The 19,258-nt window shown below is 48.6% G+C and overlaps 1 protein-coding gene and 1 non-coding gene across 10 annotated transcripts in view; one reads left to right on the top strand and one right to left on the bottom strand.

The window, feature by feature from the left end:
* EPB41L1 (erythrocyte membrane protein band 4.1 like 1) overlaps positions 1 to 19,258 on the top strand; it is a 119,564-nt gene that overhangs the window by 67,273 nt on the left and 33,033 nt on the right. For 8 of the 9 annotated variants that reach the window (XM_036321336.1, XM_036321334.1, XM_036321339.1 and 5 more), the window contains 9 exons: positions 1,331 to 1,435; positions 1,968 to 2,010; positions 6,877 to 6,952; positions 9,322 to 9,540; positions 12,715 to 12,802; positions 13,572 to 13,724; positions 15,534 to 15,631; positions 15,890 to 16,065; positions 18,637 to 18,785. In XM_036321336.1, the coding sequence (XP_036177229.1) occupies positions 1,331 to 1,435; positions 1,968 to 2,010; positions 6,877 to 6,952; positions 9,322 to 9,540; positions 12,715 to 12,802; positions 13,572 to 13,724; positions 15,534 to 15,631; positions 15,890 to 16,065; positions 18,637 to 18,785 (1,107 nt within the window). The remainder of the gene's footprint in view (positions 1 to 1,330; positions 1,436 to 1,967; positions 2,011 to 6,876; positions 6,953 to 9,321; positions 9,541 to 12,714; positions 12,803 to 13,571; positions 13,725 to 15,533; positions 15,632 to 15,889; positions 16,066 to 18,636; positions 18,786 to 19,258) is intronic. The other variant, XM_036321342.1, reaches the window with a different exon arrangement.
* On the bottom strand, positions 11,948 to 12,054 carry LOC118663940. The gene has a single exon (XR_004970222.1). It is a non-coding gene; the product is annotated as a U6 spliceosomal RNA (small nuclear RNA).

Here is a 19,258-nt window from a genome sequence, read left to right as displayed (position 1 = left end):
CCCTTCTGGCCTCACATTTAGCGTCTCTCTTTTCCTATATAGACACTCAGAATCCTGCCTAACTTCGGAACCGTCACTCGCCCCCTTAGAGGTTCTTCCCTAGCCTAGGCTCCATTCCTGGCCCTCTGCCTGCGAACAGAGAGTCCAGAGGGTGGCCTTACTGCTGAGAGTTATAGGAGCCACCTTCCTTCCTCCCTCCTGCCCTGATCTTAAGGGGCATGACTTACTTCTGAGCCCTGGGAGGCTGGGTCCCTCTTTTTTGCAGGGTTGGGTTTTTGTTTTGTTTTTAAAATATTTATTACTTCTATAGAAGGGTTTCAGAATAAATATCTGGCCTACTTCTGGGCAAAATAAAAGGATATCTTCTACCTCTTCTCTCTTACCCACACTGGCCCCAAGAGGCCGTTTCGTCCTGCCCTAGAAGAGTGTAGAGTTTGGCTGAGGCCAGTCCACGCTCTCTGAAGCACTCCTCTAAGCTCAGGAATCTCTTGGCTTCCCGAAGCTGCTGTCCATAGTCAGGCCTGGTCTCAGCCCCTCTGACCTAGCCAGACCTCGCAGGGCCTCACCCTCTCTCTGGAGGTCCCTGCCTCTCTGAGTAGTAACTGCTTCTCACTCCCCCTGCCCTGTATTGGTGCTCATCCTCACCCCTGTGGGTGTAGGGTACCAAGCCAGGTTCTGGGATTTGTCCTTGTGCATTTTCAGGCCCAGATCGTGTTCAGAGAGGTACCAAGCCTGGTTGAATGGGGGTGGGACAGAAAGGTGGCTCCATCAGGCTGCTTCTAGCTGAGGCTGATTTAGGCACCATGAGCCCCTATAAAAACTCATTTGCTGCCCCGGTAGGATTTCACTCAGACTTAGTGTAAGGGGAAGGGCTGGGGAGGGTGAGTCACACTGTGACCCTGAGTCCCGGGCTCTCCCCTTCCCCACGGTCCATGTCCCTCATATTTCATGTGCCTCTTCTCTCCGTCTCACACCCAAAGCTTAGACTTTTCATTCTCTGTTCCTTGGGTCCAAGTTAGCCTCCTTCTCTTAATCCCTGCAAGGAAGGAGAAATCAGTCACCACCACCACCACCCCCCCTCCACCCCCCGCCGACTCCCAACTCCCTCCCCACCCCCTGAGCAGGTCTAAGGTCTGGGAAGGCTTGGAAGAAGGCGCTTGATGAGCTGGGCGTTAGGTTCAGAGCCAGGTGGGTGGCAGGAGTGCTGACATCTCTCCAGATGCTGGAAGGTGCTTGGGGGTTTGCACGTTGTTCTGGTGGAGTCAGAGGTCTCCCCCTGCCCCGCCTAGAAGTGACTCTGGCCTCACAGAAGCTTTGCTCTCTGCTTCAGAAACATGGCCGGGGCCAGGTGCTGTTTGACCTGGTCTGTGAGCACCTCAACCTCCTGGAGAAGGACTACTTTGGCCTGACCTTCTGTGATGCTGACAGCCAGAAGGTACCTGGGCTGGGGAGCAGGGCTGGCAGGGGAGGCCTGCTGTGGGGGAGGCTTCTTCTATGTCCCCCATAGTCCTGATGGTATCCCATGGCTTCCATCAGATCTTCATTAGGCACTTCTGTTCTCTGTGTCCACTCCATCCCCCAGTCCTTTCTTGGGGACCTGAATGCCACCCCAGATGGGTATCTGGAGAACCAGCCATGGCTTCCTGGGGGAACTGAGGCCCTTCCCCCACCCTTGGGAGGCTCCTAGTTTCTTCCTTCCACCAGTCTCACCGCAGCTGTATTACCTGTTCACTGTGCTGCCTCAGGGCAATGCCACCCCAGGGCCCTGAGTCCCAGACTCTGTGATGAATCCAGGCCTTATTCCCTTACCTCCCAGTCCCAAGGAAAAGGGCCCAGAAAGCTCAGCCAGGGAAGGGTGCTCCCGCCAAGGTCTGTCAGGGGGGCTATTTCAGGATGTTGCTCTTTCCTGGACCTATCTGGGTCCTCTTCTTTATCTTCCCTCTAATGAACTCTGTTTTCTCTTGCAGAACTGGCTGGACCCCTCCAAGGAAATCAAGAAGCAGATCCGGAGTGAGTGGCCAGCTGTGGTTGGGAATGCGGTGGAAGGGTGGGCAGGGCTCCAGGCATTGGGGCCGCAGTTGTGCTGCTCTGTCCTACTTTGGGAAGTGTATTCAGATCCTTGAGTTCATTTGCTCCATGGAAGATCCTGGGGAAGGCAGGGCATGGTTTTATAGATGAGGAGCCTGAGGCCTAGATAAGAGAAATGACTGTGCAGTGATTTTCAATCCTTTTCATCTCATGGCACACATAAACTAATTACTAAAATTCTGTGCTACACCAAAAAATATATATTTTTACTGATCTGACAAAAAAAAAGGTATAATTTTGGTTAGTGCCCCCCCCCCCCCCCCATTGATTTTTAGAGAGAGAGGAAGGGAGAGGGAGCGAGAGGGAAACATCAATCGGCTGCCTCCTGCACACCCCCTCTGCAAGGGATCAAGCCCGCAACCCCTGTATGTGCCCTGTGGGATTAAACCAGCAGCCTTTAGGTGCACAGGATGATGTGCAACCAATTGAGCCACACCAGCCAGGGCTCAGTTTGGTTAAATAGGTATAATTTTGATTCATTCACACCAGATGACTATTCTTGTATTGGCTGTTATTTTTTTTTTTAAATCCTCACTTGAAGACATGTTTATTGATTTTAGAGAGAGAGGAAGGGGGAGAGGGAGAGGGAGAGGGAGAGGGAGGGAGAGAGAGAGAGAGAGAGATCGATCAGTTGCTTCCCGTACACACCCTGACCAGGGATTGAACCTAAAACCTAGGTGTGTAACCTGATCTGGAATCGAACCTGCAATCTTTTGGTGTACAGGACAATGCTCCAACCAACTAAGCCACTCAGCGAGGCTGCTGTTGTCATTTTAAAATTTACAATCTAAGGGAAAAGAGGTCAGTGTCCATGACTAAATAGTTAGTTACTGCATGTTTTAAAATTTTCTGTGGCACACAGTGTGCCTACTGTGGCATACCAGTTGAAAATCACTGTTCTAGCCATGCTGTGGTGGCTCAGTGGTTGAGTGTCGAACTACGAACCAGGAGGTCATGGCTCGATTCCCGGGCTTGATCCCCAATCGTGCAGGAGGCAGCCGATATTCTCTCTCATCATTAATGTTTCTGTCTCTCTCCCTCTCCCTTCCTCTCTGAAACCAATAAAGATATATTTTTTTAAAAAGAAAAAGAAAAAGAAAATCTCTGGTCTAGAGTCACACAGTAGGTTAGCAGAGGGATCACAGATGCCCTCGGGATGTCAGCACTAGAAGGGACTTGCAGAGGCATCTAGGACCAGGGGCAAACTAATGACCTGAAAACAGCCCCCCTCCTCTCCAGGGCTGGTGAAGGCTTCAGTGGTCAGTGACCCCTGACTCAGCTCAGAATCCTTGCCCACACAGCACTAATGGCCACTGCCAGCTGACAGGAGTTAGTATGTTAGAAGTCTAGGCCCTTCCCTGATTGTGGCCGTCTCCCGTATTTAACGATGGGTGACTAAGGCCCGAAGAGAGGCAGTATCTGCTCAAGGTCACAGAGCAAGGTATTGGCTGCGCCAGGTCTGCAGCCCTGGCCTCCCCACACCATCCTGCACTCTTTCAAGGTCTGGGGCAAAGACAGATGAGCAGGCTGACAACCTGTGCTTTATGTTGGGAGGGGTGGGGCTCAGATAGCAGAAGGAGGAGGTAGGTGGCCTCAGAAAGGGGCCATGCAATAGGCGGAGACCTAGAGCCTAGACAACCCTACCCCTTGCTTGGACTCTCTGGTCCCTGGGCTAGAAGGCTCTAGCGAAGCCTGTTGCTATGACAGCAGGCAGCTGGGCCCAGGGATGCCAGCTGACTCTGTGGGAGGGGGCTTGAGGAATTTTTCCTGTAAGCTGCTGTCAGTTGTAGACAAAGAGAGAGGCACACAGACAGAGCATGCTCCTCTGGAGCCGACGGGCCTTAGGCCTGGGCTCAGGCTGTCCCCAGGAGCCCCAGCCTGGCTGGGCGGCCTGGCTCTCCTGCGTGAAAGAATCAGAACAAGTACAGTGAGCAGTGTCTGAGAAGGATCCAAAGCTTGGAAAAGAGAAGCGCTGGCCATTGTGGGTCCCAGTTCCCTCCCCCCGGCAGGGTCAGTGCCCTTGTGTCATCATCGGAGCAGTGCTGCCTCCTGTATAAAGTCACAGTCTCTGCCCTACCCGTGTAACTTCCACCCATTCATTCGAGTTCCGTGTTCTGGGACCCCAGGGAGCAATTTTTATGCCCTTTCTTTAAGACAGCCCTCCCCGCCCAGCCTTCTGAAGGTGGCACAAGTCCTTATTCTAGGCTTCACAGTTGGGTATATTTCCTCTCAAATCTCTGTGCCCATCACCGAGGGCACTGGGGGCACTTCCTCCAGCCCTCAGGGCTCCTGCTTCTCCTTGGCAAGTAGATTAATGACTCCTATCTCACCTGGTGGAGGTGACCGTTAAATAACATATGTGTGGACAGTACCTGCCGCCTAGCAGGGGCTTCTCTGAGGCAGTGTGGTGTGGTGCTTAAAAGGAGAGCGAATGAGGCGAGACTGCCTGGATTTGATTTCTGACTCCATCACTACTTCTTGTATTGTTTTTGTCTTGGTTTCCTTTTCTGTCAAGTGGGAATGATGATAGTATGTACCTTTAGGGTTGTTGTGAGGATTAAATGAGTTATTAGGTACACAACACCTTAAATGGTACCTGCACAAGTAGCATCCAGTATGTATTAGTTACTATTATCATTATTATTATTTCTGAGGCAGAGATTATTTCCCCTTAAGGCTTCTTTATTTTTTTAAAAAAATAATTTTATTGATATTTAGAGAGAGAGAGAGAGAGAAACATGATCAGCTGCTTCTTGCACTGGGGATTGTGTCTTCAACCTAAGCATGTGCCTTGAACAGGAGTTGAACTGACAACCTTTCCGTACCTGGGATGATGCCCGTCCAATTGAGCCACACTGGCCAGGGCTCCCCTTGAGTATTCTTTTGCCAAGGAGCCAGCTGTGGTCAAGAGCCTGGATTCTGAGGTCAGATGACCCAAGGTTAGATCCCTGTTTTCTTTTTTTTTAATGTTTTTATTGGTTGAGAGAGAGAGAGCGAGAGAGAAACATCGATGAGGGAAAAACATCAATATCGATTGGCTGCTTCCTGCATGCCCCCTGCTGGGGATCGAACTCACAACCCACAACCCAGGCATATGCCCTGACTGGGAATCAAACCTGTGACATGAGTTGACGCTCAACCAATGAGCCACACCAGCCGGGCTAGGCCTCTGTTTTCTACTGCTCACCAGCTGAGTGACCCTGGGAGAGTTACTCAGCCTCTCAAAATCTTTCGTATGTGTGCTGCCGAAGTGAGCACATCTCTCAAAATCTTCATCTATAGGAAGGAAAGTCAACCTCAGGATCATTATGAAGATTAAATTCCTATACATCAGCGGTTCTCAACCTGTGGGTCGCGACCTCTTTGGCGGTCGAACGACCCTTTCACAGGGGTCACCGAAGACCATCCTGCATATCAGATATTTACATTACGATTCATAACAACATTACAGTAGCAACACTACAGTTAGGAAGTAGCAACATTACAGTTACGAAGTAGCAATGAAAATAATTTTATGGTTGGGTCACAACATGAGGAACTGTATTTAAAGGGCCAGAAGGTTGAAAACCACTGCTTATACATGCCTGTAACATGTAGCAAACCAAGTGACCAGAGCTTAGTAAGTGTTGGAGACATGACAGCTAAAAGGTGAAGATGAGGATGGTAGTGACAGCATGGTCTCCAGTCGTCATGACTACTGCCCTGTCCTGGATGGGCCTCACTTTCTCACTTTGTGGGGCCTTTTTAGAGCATGGAACCCCAAATGTCTCAGAGGTGGTCTAACCATTGTTCTGGATTGTAGCCTTTCATCAACACCTCCTCGCTATTTCTTTCCCGGTCCCCTCTCCCTCCTGTCCTCGCCCCTCCCACCACCAACCTCTCTTCCTTTCTTAAGTGGTCATCCCTTCTCTTGGCTTACTGAGCTAGTTTCCAGCTAAAACCTCAGCCTTTATTTCTGTCTGCCTTCTATAGATGTACCATTAATTTTTCATACCTCAATGTGGAGGTTAACATTTATCCCTGTGAAATGACCTTTGTTACTTTTAGCCCATCGTATTTGCCTTTTAGGTCTTGTTTATAATCCAATTCTGTCATTTGAGATAGAGTTAAAGTGAGATAGGGCAGAGTTTTCCAGTGTGTTTCAGGGAACATTAATCTGCCTTATAAAAAATGGATACAGCAGGTCAGATAAGTTTTGGGAAGTCTTGAATGCTTGTCTCCTCTAGAGAGGTACAATTTATAATGGCAGAGTGAGGGCTCTGCAAAGTCTAAAGTTAGAAAACCTGTTTAATGTGGTGCTTTTAGACTTCCTTTCTTCCCATTAATGCCCTGTCGCCTAGACTTTCCTAAAAAGGAAGGGGCGCGAGCTCTGGAGCCAGGTGGGCCTGGTCTGAAACCCAGCATCGCCCTTTCTCGCTGGGTGACCTTGGGCTGACAACTTTACTGCCTGAGCCACAGTGTCCTCATTTGCAAAATGGGGACAATCATCAGACTTACTCATAGGGTTGTTGTAAGATATAATGAAACAGTGTTTGTAAAATAATTAATGGGTGCACAACTGGTGTTCTTTCTTTCTACCTTTCTTCCCACTGCTAGTTTACAATAAGTCTCTTAACCTGGGCCTCAGTCTTCTCATCTGTCAAGTGGGAACAATGTTCCAGATTCTCTGATTAGATTGTCCTGAGATTATACATATGAGACGACTGTGAAAATTGCTGATAGGATAGTTTGTCTGGGCCACTCACTGGGTAATGGCGCCTCTCTGATCTCTGCCCCATCTTCTTTCAGGCAGCCCCTGGAATTTTGCCTTCACAGTCAAGTTCTACCCCCCTGACCCTGCCCAGCTGACAGAAGATATCACAAGGTGAGGGCTGTGGAGGGAGGTGGCAGGTATGCTGGCTGGGGGAGACGCAGGGTGGTATGTGATGGCAGTTGCAACCTCAGGTGCCTACCTAGGCCAGGCAGACACCATCATAAAGGAAGATGACTCAGTGCAAGAGAAAGGGATGCAAACATAATGGTCAGTGGCAGGTGACCCTTCACTTCAGAGGGAGAGGTGTCACAGGGAGCAGTGGGGACCAATGTGAACCCAAGTGGGGACCAATGTGAATCCAGATGCCATCTAAGACAGTTGCTGTTGAGCTTGGGCAATCACGGCCTTATGAGAATTGGGCCCAATTTGAAAGTAAAAACATCACAATTTGTAAACGTTGGAAACGAATTTAAATATTTTTTAAAACGTGGTGTGGGATGTCCTTGGGTAGGACCAGCCAAACACATCTGAAGATCTGATGTGCTGGGTGGACCACCAGCTTTCAACTTTGGGGATAAAGAGGGAGTAGAGTGCAGATCCTTCCCAAGCGGGAGTTTTGTCCTGTGTGCTGTTCTGTGCACATGTCAGGCATGTGGGGGTCAAATGAAGCATGTGACAATCCCCATGGAGGCAGCCTGGACTGCATGGGTGCACATGGATTGCTTGTGTAGTCTCATTGTGGCTTGAAGATTGAAAGGGGGGGCAAAGCATCTTTCAAGATGAGAACAGTGAGAGGCCTTTCCCTTTTCTAAGCTTCTTCTAAGAGTCTCATCCATGTGCTGGGCCCTACAGACCCACCAACAATAAGATGTGGGCTTGGAGTTTTCCCTACAGCAGGGAAGGGCTATAGAATCAAGCCCCTCCCTCCCACCGGGTCCTTCTTTCATAATGTTGGCTGCCTGTTTGCCAGGCAATGGGCCAAGGTCAAGATGCTGACTTTGGCCTTGAGAGATAAGACAGTTGTCCCTGGAATAGATCTGGCCCGAGGCCTTGGGCTCATTATCCCTGAGGTCCGGCTTGGGGCCAAGATTTAGCATCAGTGTCTGACCTCCATTCCCAGGAGGGCTGAGAGCTTTAGACCAGGCCAGGCCCGGATCCCCTGGTCTCGCCCACTGACGCCTCTCCTCTTAGTGCCAGTCCCTGCCCGGGCATCAGGCTTCCAGTGACCCCCAGGGGGGAAACTAGCTTTGTCCAGCTTGGATGATCCCAGGGAATGGGGTGATTTAGTGAAAAAAAAAAAAATATTCAGGCCCAAAATAAACTGGTCAAAATGACAAATGGATTGAAATGAAATATTGATCAGAGTGCTTGGCAGTGACTTCTGAAATCTTAGACTTGACCCAAACGCCCATCTGTCCACACTTGCTGCCTGTGATGTGTGAGCTGCTGCTGGTTCTGAGCCTCTGCCTTGGCCCTGAGCACACACTGAGGCTGTACGTGCTTTCTGCCAGAGCTCCAGTTCAGACTGCAAAACAGCATCGTGAGCAGTAAAAATTATTTTAAGTAAAAGCCACCTAAAAGAAAACAGGCAGTTGAAAAAATGGTGAAACATAGCAAAGTGGGCAAGTAGGCATTGCTGGTGGAGACCGGACTGAAGCATTCTTTTTAATAAGCAATAACTGAAAAAGCAATAAAAAATGGCTCTAAAAATTGTAAAAGCATCCAAGTGCGCATAAAAATTATAAAAAATCATGGCCTCGTGGTTGGAAATGTTTCTTTTAAACCAATTTATTTTTAGACCATTCACTTAGCGCTAGAGGCAAAATAAAAAGTGTTGAGAAAACATTGGCAAATGGCTCTGTCCAGGCTGTGGGCGCGCTATGCAGAAGTTAAAATGAATGAGGTCAGGTCTCATATGCTGACCTGGGAAGGGCTGTAAGGCAAGTTGTAGAATCAGATGTAGCATTTGATACTATGTACATGTTAACAACACTCATGAATAAAACCACATGCCCTTCTGTATGTCCGTGGAGGAAAAAAGTCAAGAACACAACAGATAACAGGGGTGACCTCTGGTGGAGGGGGGGTCCTGAAAATGGACGTCAAGAGGAAGTTTACATCTCTAAAGTTTACATTTTTCCACAATAAAAATATATTAATTGTATAAACAAAAAATACATTACATCTTCAGAAAGTGATCAACGTAGTCCCACTGAGCTTGAAAATGAATTAGAAATTGAAAATGCTCTCACAGTAGGAAAAATCCTTCAAATTTAGACGTGAACAGAAATGCTTAAAATATGAGATGGCACAAAACCCTCTCAATCGGATACACCCAAAATATCAACACGTGAAATGCTAGTGTCGAGGAGCATTCCTTTTCTACTGAGCTGAGGGGTGCCTAGGTTGGTTCTGATGGCTCAGTGGGCATCTCGGGTGGGAGAGGCACCGTGCCCATGCCCACTCTCCCCTATCTCCAGATATTACCTGTGCCTGCAGCTGCGGGCAGACATCATCACGGGCCGGCTGCCCTGCTCCTTCGTCACGCATGCCCTGCTGGGCTCCTACGCCGTGCAGGCGGAGCTGGGCGACCATGATGCTGAGGAGCATGTGGGCAACTATGTCAGCGAGCTCCGCTTCGCCCCCAACCAGACCCGAGAGCTGGAGGAGAGGATCATGGAGCTGCACAAGACATACAGGTGAGAGGGCCTACGCCCAGGGCCTTCCCTGGCTCATAGAACTGTCCCTGCTACACCCCAGATGCAGGGCTGTAAGTGCTCTACCTGACTCTGCTGCTAATTTGAGGTGCAAATCTGAGGACAAAACATCTCATCAAATGAGAAGGATAGTAACTAGCTGTGTAACCTTAAATGACCTCTCGGGACCACAGATTCTAAGCTCCTGTATAAGTGTGATGATTCCCTGTCCTTGGTTTCTGAGAATCAGTTTCCTTATCTGTCAACTGGAGATCATAGTAACTATTATGTGTCCCTGAGTAAGTGTCCTGATGTCTTGATTGTGGCATGAAGTTCAAAAGCTTGCACTCTAAAGCCGGACTGCCTGTGTTCGCCTGCTGGCTCTGCCACTTTCACACAGGGGGATCTCAGCCCTGTCATTTTACTTCCCTCTGCTTTAATTTCCTCATCCGTTCAGTGTGGGCGCTAATGAAACCTGCTCAGAGGGTGGCTGGGAGGACTCGGTGGCACATAATAAAGATCCACCATATGCTCTCTGTGATTTGAGGGCTTGAATAGTTGTGCAGAGGAAAGCACTTTGTTGCAGAAGTTAGATGATTAGCTAGATGTGTGGTTGTGGGCTGGCTATTTAATCTGTCAACCTCATTCTTTTTTTTTAAATTATTGATTTGTTTAGAGAGAGAGGAAGGGAGAAGGACAGAGAGAGAGAGAGAAACATCCATTAGAGAGCCATGGATCAGTTGCCTCCTGCATGCCCCCTACTGGGGATCGAGCCTGCAACCCGGGCATGTGCCCTGACCAGAAACCGAACCTGGGACCCTTGAGTCCACAGGTCGATGCTCAACCACTGAGCCACGCTGGCCAGGCTCAACCTCATTCTTTACCTGTATTTGTACAGACCTAGATTACCAGTGTTTCTCAACTATTGGTCTTTGGAGCAGGAGAATTCATTCTGGAAGATGTTTGACATTCCTGGGCCCCAGCTGTTAAGTGCTCTTATCAACCCCTCAGTCATTGTACAACCCAAATGTTCCGTTCCATTTCCAAATGCCCACTATGAGGGTGGTACCATCCCCTGGGAGGAACCCCTGAAAATGAATGGTCTCTAGGGTCCTGTCAAGTTGGAAGAGCTTTGGGCTCCAGGCCAGGATTGTTCTGGGAACTCAGTGTGGTAAAGAATGTGAAAGTGCGTTATAAACTGTACAGTGCTGTGCCGTGGGAGCAGGTATGGTGATGTTTTCTCATTGCTAATAAGGATGGAGGGAAGGAGGAGGACTGTGTCCTGGGGCTGAATCAGGAGAGGAGGTCCAGGGCCAGATGTGGAGGGATCATGTATGTGGGGAAGAAAGCCTGCTGGGGTGTGATGGAATGCTGCATCAGGGTGGCAGATGTGTCTTTCTGAGATTTGCACACAACTCTGATTGGTTAGCAATGGCTGTTGCTGTATCGGGTTGAATAGGATACTGAAACCATATGATGGGTTAGCAGTGTCTGCCTGGCTCGGGAATAGGGAGTGATGGCCTGCCTACCATCTCTTTGTCATTCCTGTTGTAGGTATTAGGATGTGTTAGGGATCTGCAAGAGTCAGAATACAGGCATGCCTTGTTTGATTGCACTTCACAGATACTGATTTTTTTATAAATTGAAGGTAAGACCCTCCACCAGCCAAAGGATTACGAGTTGCTAAAGGCTCAGATAACAGCATTTTTTTTTTTTTAGCAATACAGTATTTTAAAATTAAGCTATGTCTATTTTTTTACACACAATACTGTTGTACACTTAATAGACTACAGTATAGTATAGACATACTGGGAACCCGACAGATTTGTGTGGCTTGCTTTTCTGTGATACTGGTTTCATTCTGGTGGCCTGGAAGTGAACCTGCAATATCTTCAAGGTCTGTCTGTGATTCAGAGAAAGAAGTGTAGGTCAGTGTGGGCTGGAAAAATGCTGATGGCCATCCCTTTGCAGCTCTTTCGACTGAGCACATTGACATCTGCTGTCCAGGTATCCCACACAGCACCTCACCGAGGTGGACAGAGCAGAGGAAACAGGCCTGGAGGATATGAGACAGATGCAAATGTCATAGTTAGGAACACAGACTCTGGACCCACATTGTCTGGATTCAAATCCTGACTTTGCTACTTAGTAGCTGTGTGTCCTTAGGCAAGTTATTCAACCTCTCTGTGCCACAGCTTCCTCAGCTGTAAAATGGGAAAAATGATAATACCTATTTATAGAATTGTTTTGAAGATTCAATAACTTCAGACCTGCAAAGTGCTTGGAACAGTAACCTCACGCAGTCCTCAATAAATGTTAGCTGTGACTGCGTGTAAAATGTAGGGTTTCCTGGCGGTCAAAGCAAAGAAGGAACTTGTATAACTTCTTTTTTTTTTTTTTTTTTTTTTTTTTAAATATGGAACGCTTCACGAATTTGCGTGTCATCCTTGCGCAGGGGCCATGCTAATCTTCTCTGTATCGTTCCAATTTTAGTATATGTGCTGCCGAAGCGAGCACTATAACTTCTTTTTAGAAAGGAAAAAGGGCACCTGTTCCTCAGGGGAGGTTAAGTGGTTTCTGATATAATGTTCTAAGATTATATATATATTTTAAAAATATATATATATATTTAAATTTAATGAATATTTACTATATATTTAGAATTGTGAAAGATACTATGAGATGTCAGGAAGGCATAATACATGTCTCCTACTCACTAAATGCTATAATCAGGACTCATAATCAGGCCCTTTTGACTCCAAATCCTGTATATAAGATAAATATCTTATGTGGGCAGTGATTCCGGAGTCCCTGGGTGATTATATTGAACAGCCTTCCACAATGGCTTCATGGTCATGGAGAAGCAGGACTTATGGCTCACACTTCACTCAGTGGCAGAATGAGACAAAAATCCTGACTCCCGGCCCAGCCCTTGAATGCTTCCTGAAGGAAACAAGATTGGACTTGAGCTTTGGCAGGAGATGGGGCTTGGGTAGACTGAAGAGGGGTCTGGGGTGCACCATCCTGCATTGAGAGCAGAGGGGAGGTCTAGCCATACACCCACTCTAGAACATTTGCCTTCCTAGAATCACAGGTTCTGACTGTGGCCACCTTCAGGCAGCAGGGCTCAGGCTGGGCCTTTCCCATGGCCACCTGTGATCCCTCTCTTTCCATTAGGGGCATGACCCCAGGAGAAGCAGAAATCCACTTCCTAGAGAACGCCAAGAAGCTTTCCATGTACGGAGTAGACCTGCACCATGCCAAGGTACCGCTGGGTCCCAGGGCCCCCTAGCATCTGGGGGTCCCCATTGAACTATGATGTTCTTCTGGAGGGCTTGGTGTGCCAGACCCTCATTCCTGCCAACCTGAAGCCTCAAAGTTCCATAACCCTTTATTCTTCCATGACCCTTATCATTTTTTCCTTGTATTATATTTATTTTTGAACCTGTTTGTGCCACCACTAGATTTGGAGCATTGTGAGGGAAATACAGGGCCTTAATTTATTTCTGTATCCCTAGTGCCGTGGTCAGCAAACTGCGCCTCGCAAGCCACACACGGCTCTTTGGCCCCTTGAGTGTGGCTCTTCCTAAGCCTTAGGAGTACCCTAATTAAGTTAATAACAATGTACCTACCTATATAGTTTAAGTTTAAGAAATTTGGCTCTCAAAATAAATTTCAATTGTTGTACTGTTGATATTTGGCTCTGTTGACTAATGAGTTTGCCGACCACTGCCCTAGTGTGTGTAGCCCATGGCCTGGCACCGAATATGTACCATTAAGTGTTTGCTGGATGAATAAGTGATTAACCAAGAAAATAATAGAGCAAGTGAGTGGGGGGATAAGTGACAAAATGAAGGAGTGAATGGTTAAATGACTGTGTGAGGGATGGTCAGGGGACTCCAGAACAGAGCTTCCAAGTCCACCTGCTCCTTGGGCTCATTTATAAATAGAGCTCAGGAGGGACTTGGGGTCGGGGGCAGGCAGCTCCAGGCGTGGGCACCAGGCCTGCTGTTCCATGGTCCCTTCTCACGCAGGACTCTGAGGGCATTGACATTATGTTAGGAGTCTGTGCCAATGGCCTGCTCATCTACCGGGACCGACTGAGGATCAACCGCTTCGCTTGGCCCAAGATTCTCAAGATCTCCTACAAGAGGAGTAATTTCTACATCAAGATTCGGCCTGGGGAGGTGAGCCTGCTTGGGAATCCCTCCTCCTGACCGAATTGACTAGAATGGAGAGGATCTGGTAGCTGGGCCTGGATTTTTCCTACTCAGGATACATGGATGGCGGTGCTGGGGTGCTGGGTATGGAGAGATCCATCTTCTGTTGGGGCTCTTCTCAGACATTTCACACCTTAGGTATGTCCTGCACACATACACATACACAAACACACACACACGAGCACATATGTAAAGGTAATCACATATATTCAGTATACATAGAATACATGTCCATGTCCCTGTATTTGCGTACATCTAATACTCAAGTACATACACATACATATAGACACACAACTACACACATGCAAGCATGTATTCATCCAGCCTCCACAGCTGACCCTAGAATAAATACGAACCTATCTGCTTCTTGCCTCCCCACTGCACCAGCTACCAGCAGAGATCATCTCTCATCTTCGTCTCCACCACATCCTTCTCATTCCCCTGTCCCCACTGTCACTCCAGGCCATTTTATTCATAGCTGCTAAAGAGAGCTTGGAAGTCCCTTCCATCATAGCATGTGAAACTCACCCCTTATTCCCAGTCCTAGATTAAATGTTTCAAGAGCTTTCTTTTTAGCTTTTGGGCTAAAGCCCACACTCTGTCTGTGGCCACCTGCCTCCCCCACATTGCCCCATGCCCACTGCACTCCAGCCCCTTTGGCCTTCTCTGAAATCCTTGAATAAGCAAGCCCTTCCCGCCACGAGCCCTTTGCTTTTTCTTCCTCTACCTGAAATCCTCTTCCCCACCCTCTCAGATAGCTGGTTCCGTCCCCATCCTTCAGATCACCTTTCTAAAATAGTACCCACCCCTGTGCCTACACAGGTATTCTGTCACATCACACACCTCTGTCCAGTCCCTTCATGACTTTATTAGTATCTGAAATGATCTTGTTTACTTATTTATGATCAAAGTCCCCTCCTCCCTGAATCTTCTGTCTTGATCACTATGGTGTCTCTCTTGCTCTAGACCAGTGATGGTGAACCTTTTGAGCTCGGCGTGTCAGCATTTTGAAAAGCCCTAACTTAACTCTGGTGCTGTGTCACATATATAAATTTTTTGATATTTGCAACCATAGTAAAACAAAGACTTATATTTTTGATATTTATTTTATATATTTAAATGCCATTTAACAAAGAAAAATCTACCAAAAAATGAGTTCGTATGTTACCTCTGACACGTGTGTCATAGGTTCGCTATCACTGCTCTAGACTGATTACAGAGTAAGGGCTCAGTCCACATTATTGAGTAAACAAATCCTATATAATAAAACCCTAATATACAAATCGACCAAATGGCCGAACAACCGGTTGATATGATGTGCACTGACCACCAGGGGGCAGACACTCAATTCTGCCCCCTGGTGGTCAGTGTGCTCCCACAGGGGGAGCGTCGCTCAGCCAGAAGCCTGGTTCATGGCTGGTGAGTGCAGTGGCAGCCGCCTCTGCTACAGGCAGGTAGTAAGGAGCGAGGGGTCCCGGACTGCGAGAGGGATGTCTGACTGCTGGCTTAGGCCTGATACCTGGGGAGACTGAGCTTAAGCCGGCAGGCGGGAATCCCCCAAGGGGTCCTGGACTGTGAGAGGGTGCAGGCTGGGCTGAGGAACGCGCCCCCCCCCCCCGCCGCCCCCCCAGTGCACAAATTTTGTGAACTGGGCCTCTAGTGAATAAATAAAAGAACAGGCCAGAGTCACGCATGCTGTAAAGAGGTTCAAAAGGATGGACTGATGGCGAGAGGGGCCCAGGTCTTGCTTCTTACCCACCCTCCTTGGTTTTGCAGTATGAGCAGTTCGAGAGCACAATTGGCTTTAAACTCCCAAACCACCGGTCAGCCAAGAGACTGTGGAAGGTCTGCATTGAGCATCACACATTCTTCCGGTGAGCCAGACCCGGGGATGGGGTAACGGGATGAGACAGAGGCTGTGAGTGTATGTGTGGGTGATGTCTGTGTTTTTTGAGGGCAGAGCAGGAGGAGAAGGTAGTAAGGATCATAGGAAAGACCTCCCTCCTCTTTCCCCTCCTGGACCACAGAGTGTAGCTGGTGGGACAGTGGGATGAAAGGCCAGCGGTGGTCCCGCCTTGGACCTGGAAAAGCAGGTATGATTCCCCCTCCTCACCTCCATCCCTCCACTGCAGGCTCGTGTCCCCCGAACCCCCACCCAAGGGCTTCCTGGTGATGGGCTCCAAGTTCCGGTATAGTGGGAGGACCCAGGCACAGACCCGCCAGGCCAGCGCCCTCATCGACCGGCCCGCTCCCTTCTTCGAGCGTTCTTCCAGCAAACGGTACACCATGTCCCGCAGCCTTGATGGAGGTATGCCCTAAATTGGAGGTGGGAGAAGAGTGGTGTTCAGAGGGAAGGAGATGGGCATGCCAGGTGCAGAATGAGCAGTGAGGGTGGTAGACACATCACAGGTTGACTTGCACTGGGCATAGTGGCCCAAGAGCACCACTGCACCTGGACAGCTCTCAGTGGTTTAGCCCCAAAATATGGCCTCACTATCCCTGGGATGTGACATTGCCCCTCCTAGACTTCCTGGGACTTCGTTGAGCCTTTTGGGGTCCCAGGTTTAGCCATATGGGTTGTCATCATACCAGGAGAATGATGTATTATGACTGCAATGTGGAATTGGTGATGCCTTACCTGGCTGGAGGCGGAGGGGTTGTTCCCAGTCATTCTTTTGGTTCCATTAAACTGATTGACACTAACACATGGCATGCTCTGTTGGGCTGACAGGTGCCCTTAATATCAACAAGAATTGGCCCTACATTGTCCTCTGTCAAGCAGACCAGAGCTTCTCAAAATGTGGTTGTAGACCACCTGCATCAGAATCACCTGTGAGTCCGCTAAGCATGCAGATTCCCAGGCCCTGGCCCAGACATACTAAATTGGCATCCCTCAGGGCCCTGACTCCCCCCAGTATGCACACTGGAGTTTGTAGGGGAGATTCAGAAGCCACATGGGATAAAAACACTGGGGAGATTCAGAGTTTGGCAGATCTGAGTTCAAATCTCAGCCTTGACTCTCACCAGCTACTCTGTGGACACAGGATGTGGCCCATAAACATCTGAATGAATGGATGGGAGGCCTTGAGCAACTTATCTCCCTGTGCCTATTTCCTCTTCTACAAAATAAGGATTATTTACTTCGCTATGTTTGTTCTGAGATAATGCCTCTACAACACCCGAAACAATTCCTGGCACATACTAGGAACGTAATAAGTAATACCCAATAACACGTTGTTGTTTATTGTAGCAGTGATAAATTATTATTATTGCTTTTAGATTTGTAGAGGATGGTTTAAAGGTAGGAGGTGGGGACTTGAGTGGGGGAAATAGTGGCTACTCCCAGAACACACTGGGGCAGGACTATCAACAGATATTTTCTGAGTCTTAGAATAAGTATGGCCCGTTCCTGTGAGGAGCTCCTAGAAGAGTAGGTTTATAAGCATTCAACGTGATTCAAACAATGGGAGAAGTACAGAATACAGAGTAGCCTTGGGAGAGAGGGATTAATTCTGTCTAGGAGGAGCAGGAAGGGGTTTGCAGAGAAGGTGACAACTGGGCAGGGTTTTGAAGGATACCTGGGAGTTTTCCAGGTGATCGGGGAGTCTGATACTTTTCCTACAGCATAAAGGTGAGACCTGTTCCAGAACTCCCCGGCCCTTTTTGAAGGACATGCAGTCTTGCAAAGGTCCATTTGGAACTGAGGAAGCTCCTTATTCTTGAATGGGCACGGGACTGAGAGCTAAGTTTTATGCAAAAAGAAAGGAGGGCCCATACTGTCTCTCTGTCCTCCCCTGCAGCTTTCATTACTATGCCAGGGGCCAAATGAAGCCCAGATTGTGCAAGGCAGCAAAGATTGGCCCAGATTTGACGATGCCCATCCAGAGGGGGCCGGAAGCCTGGACTCGAAGCCAGTAGCCTGGGTTCTTCTCCTGATTCACTGAAAGATCTCAGAGTCTCTGTAAAATGAGGATAATAATTCCCATTCTAGTCATCAACACAGAGCACTGTGGGCTCAAATGAAATAATGTGCATGAATGGGCACTTTGCAGAGTAAATATATATAAATAGAAAGGATCATTCTCTCCTTTTTAACCTAGGCCCATTCCAAGGATGATCTGTGCTCCGGTCATTCACTGTTTCCCAGCCATTTTCTTCCCCCAGGACATAATCCATGGGCATAGTCTGAGTTATGCCCAGTGTCTGGAGTAAAGGGTGCAATTCTACCCTTTTCTCTCCTGTTCAGGAAAGTACTTGGAATGCCAGCAAAGTGAGAAAGATGTTACTACAAGGGTTCCCTTGAATTTTCCTTGAGTTATAAAGAAGCTACATTATTTGCAAAGCTCAGGACTTCAGCTTTCACTAGTAAAAGCTAATCTCACAATATCTGTGTCTTGCTAGATAATGGTCAAGTGAGCATTCTGCCACAAATGCCCCAACAAGAAAATCAACATTTGTGGGCCAGCACTGACTGAATTGGCTCACTCTGTGGCAGCCGCTCTTTGAAATACTTCTACACATGAGCTTATTTGTTCCTCCCCCAGTTGTCTGAAGTAGGTACTGTTTATAGATGAGAAAACGGAGGCCCAGAGAGGTTGTATAACTTACCCAAGGTCACACAGCTAAGGAGAGAGAGATTTGAGATTTGAACGTGGGCTCTAGTACTATAGAAATCAGGAAGGGACTGGCAGGCAGTCCATGTGACCTGGGGAAGGATGCTTCAGTCCAGTTGGGCACTGGTTTCTTATTCCCAGTGTGCTGGGGTGTGGAAGTGTCTGCTCCGCTCTAAGCATGGTGGGGCAAGTGGCAAGGCCGGTGCCCTGTCCGTGCACCTGGGAGATGTCTCACGTGGCTGCCCGGCTATTTCTGCCCACTTCAGCGGAGTTCTCCCGCCCAGCCTCGGTCAGTGAGAACCACGACGCAGGACCTGATGGTGACAAGCGGGAGGAAGACGGCGAGTCTGGGGGGCGGCAGTCAGAGGCCGAGGAGGGAGAGGTCAGGACCCCCACCAAGATCAAGGAGCTGAAGGTAGGAGTCTGACTTTCTTATACCTACTGATCTGGGGATCAGGTGGCTGATCCTGTCTTTAGCCTTGGCCTTCAGGTGCCCCCAGCTGTGGCTGAGCACCCTTGCTAGGGGTATACCAAGCTCAGAGCCTTGCCCTTGGGCCATGCTCAATACCTGCACATGCCCAGGTGTGGGGGGCATGCTGCTCGCCATACACCCTCCCCTCCTTTTGCCTTGCTTTCCCAGAGGGCATTCTGTACCCTAGGGGACTCTGGCCTCCTCTTGCCCACTCTGAATTTGCCCTTTGGACTACAATTTGGATCTGCACAGGCCTCTTTTCCCCCAGAGCATGCTGGGGTGTTTCTGCAGGCCCTCACAGTGTGTCCCCCTCTTGTCCACCCCCATTTCTCATATACCTGTGCACACACTCCTGCAGGAACACTTGGCCCCAGACTTGCATGCATTCACTCACAGATATATACCCCTCTCCCACA

Source organism: Myotis myotis, unplaced genomic scaffold, assembly GCF_014108235.1.
Source record: "Myotis myotis isolate mMyoMyo1 unplaced genomic scaffold, mMyoMyo1.p scaffold_m19_p_9, whole genome shotgun sequence".
Classification (NCBI taxonomy): domain Eukaryota; kingdom Metazoa; phylum Chordata; class Mammalia; order Chiroptera; family Vespertilionidae; genus Myotis; species Myotis myotis.
Note: the sequence above shows the minus strand (reverse complement) of the source record. Positions and strands in the feature narration are given on the sequence as shown.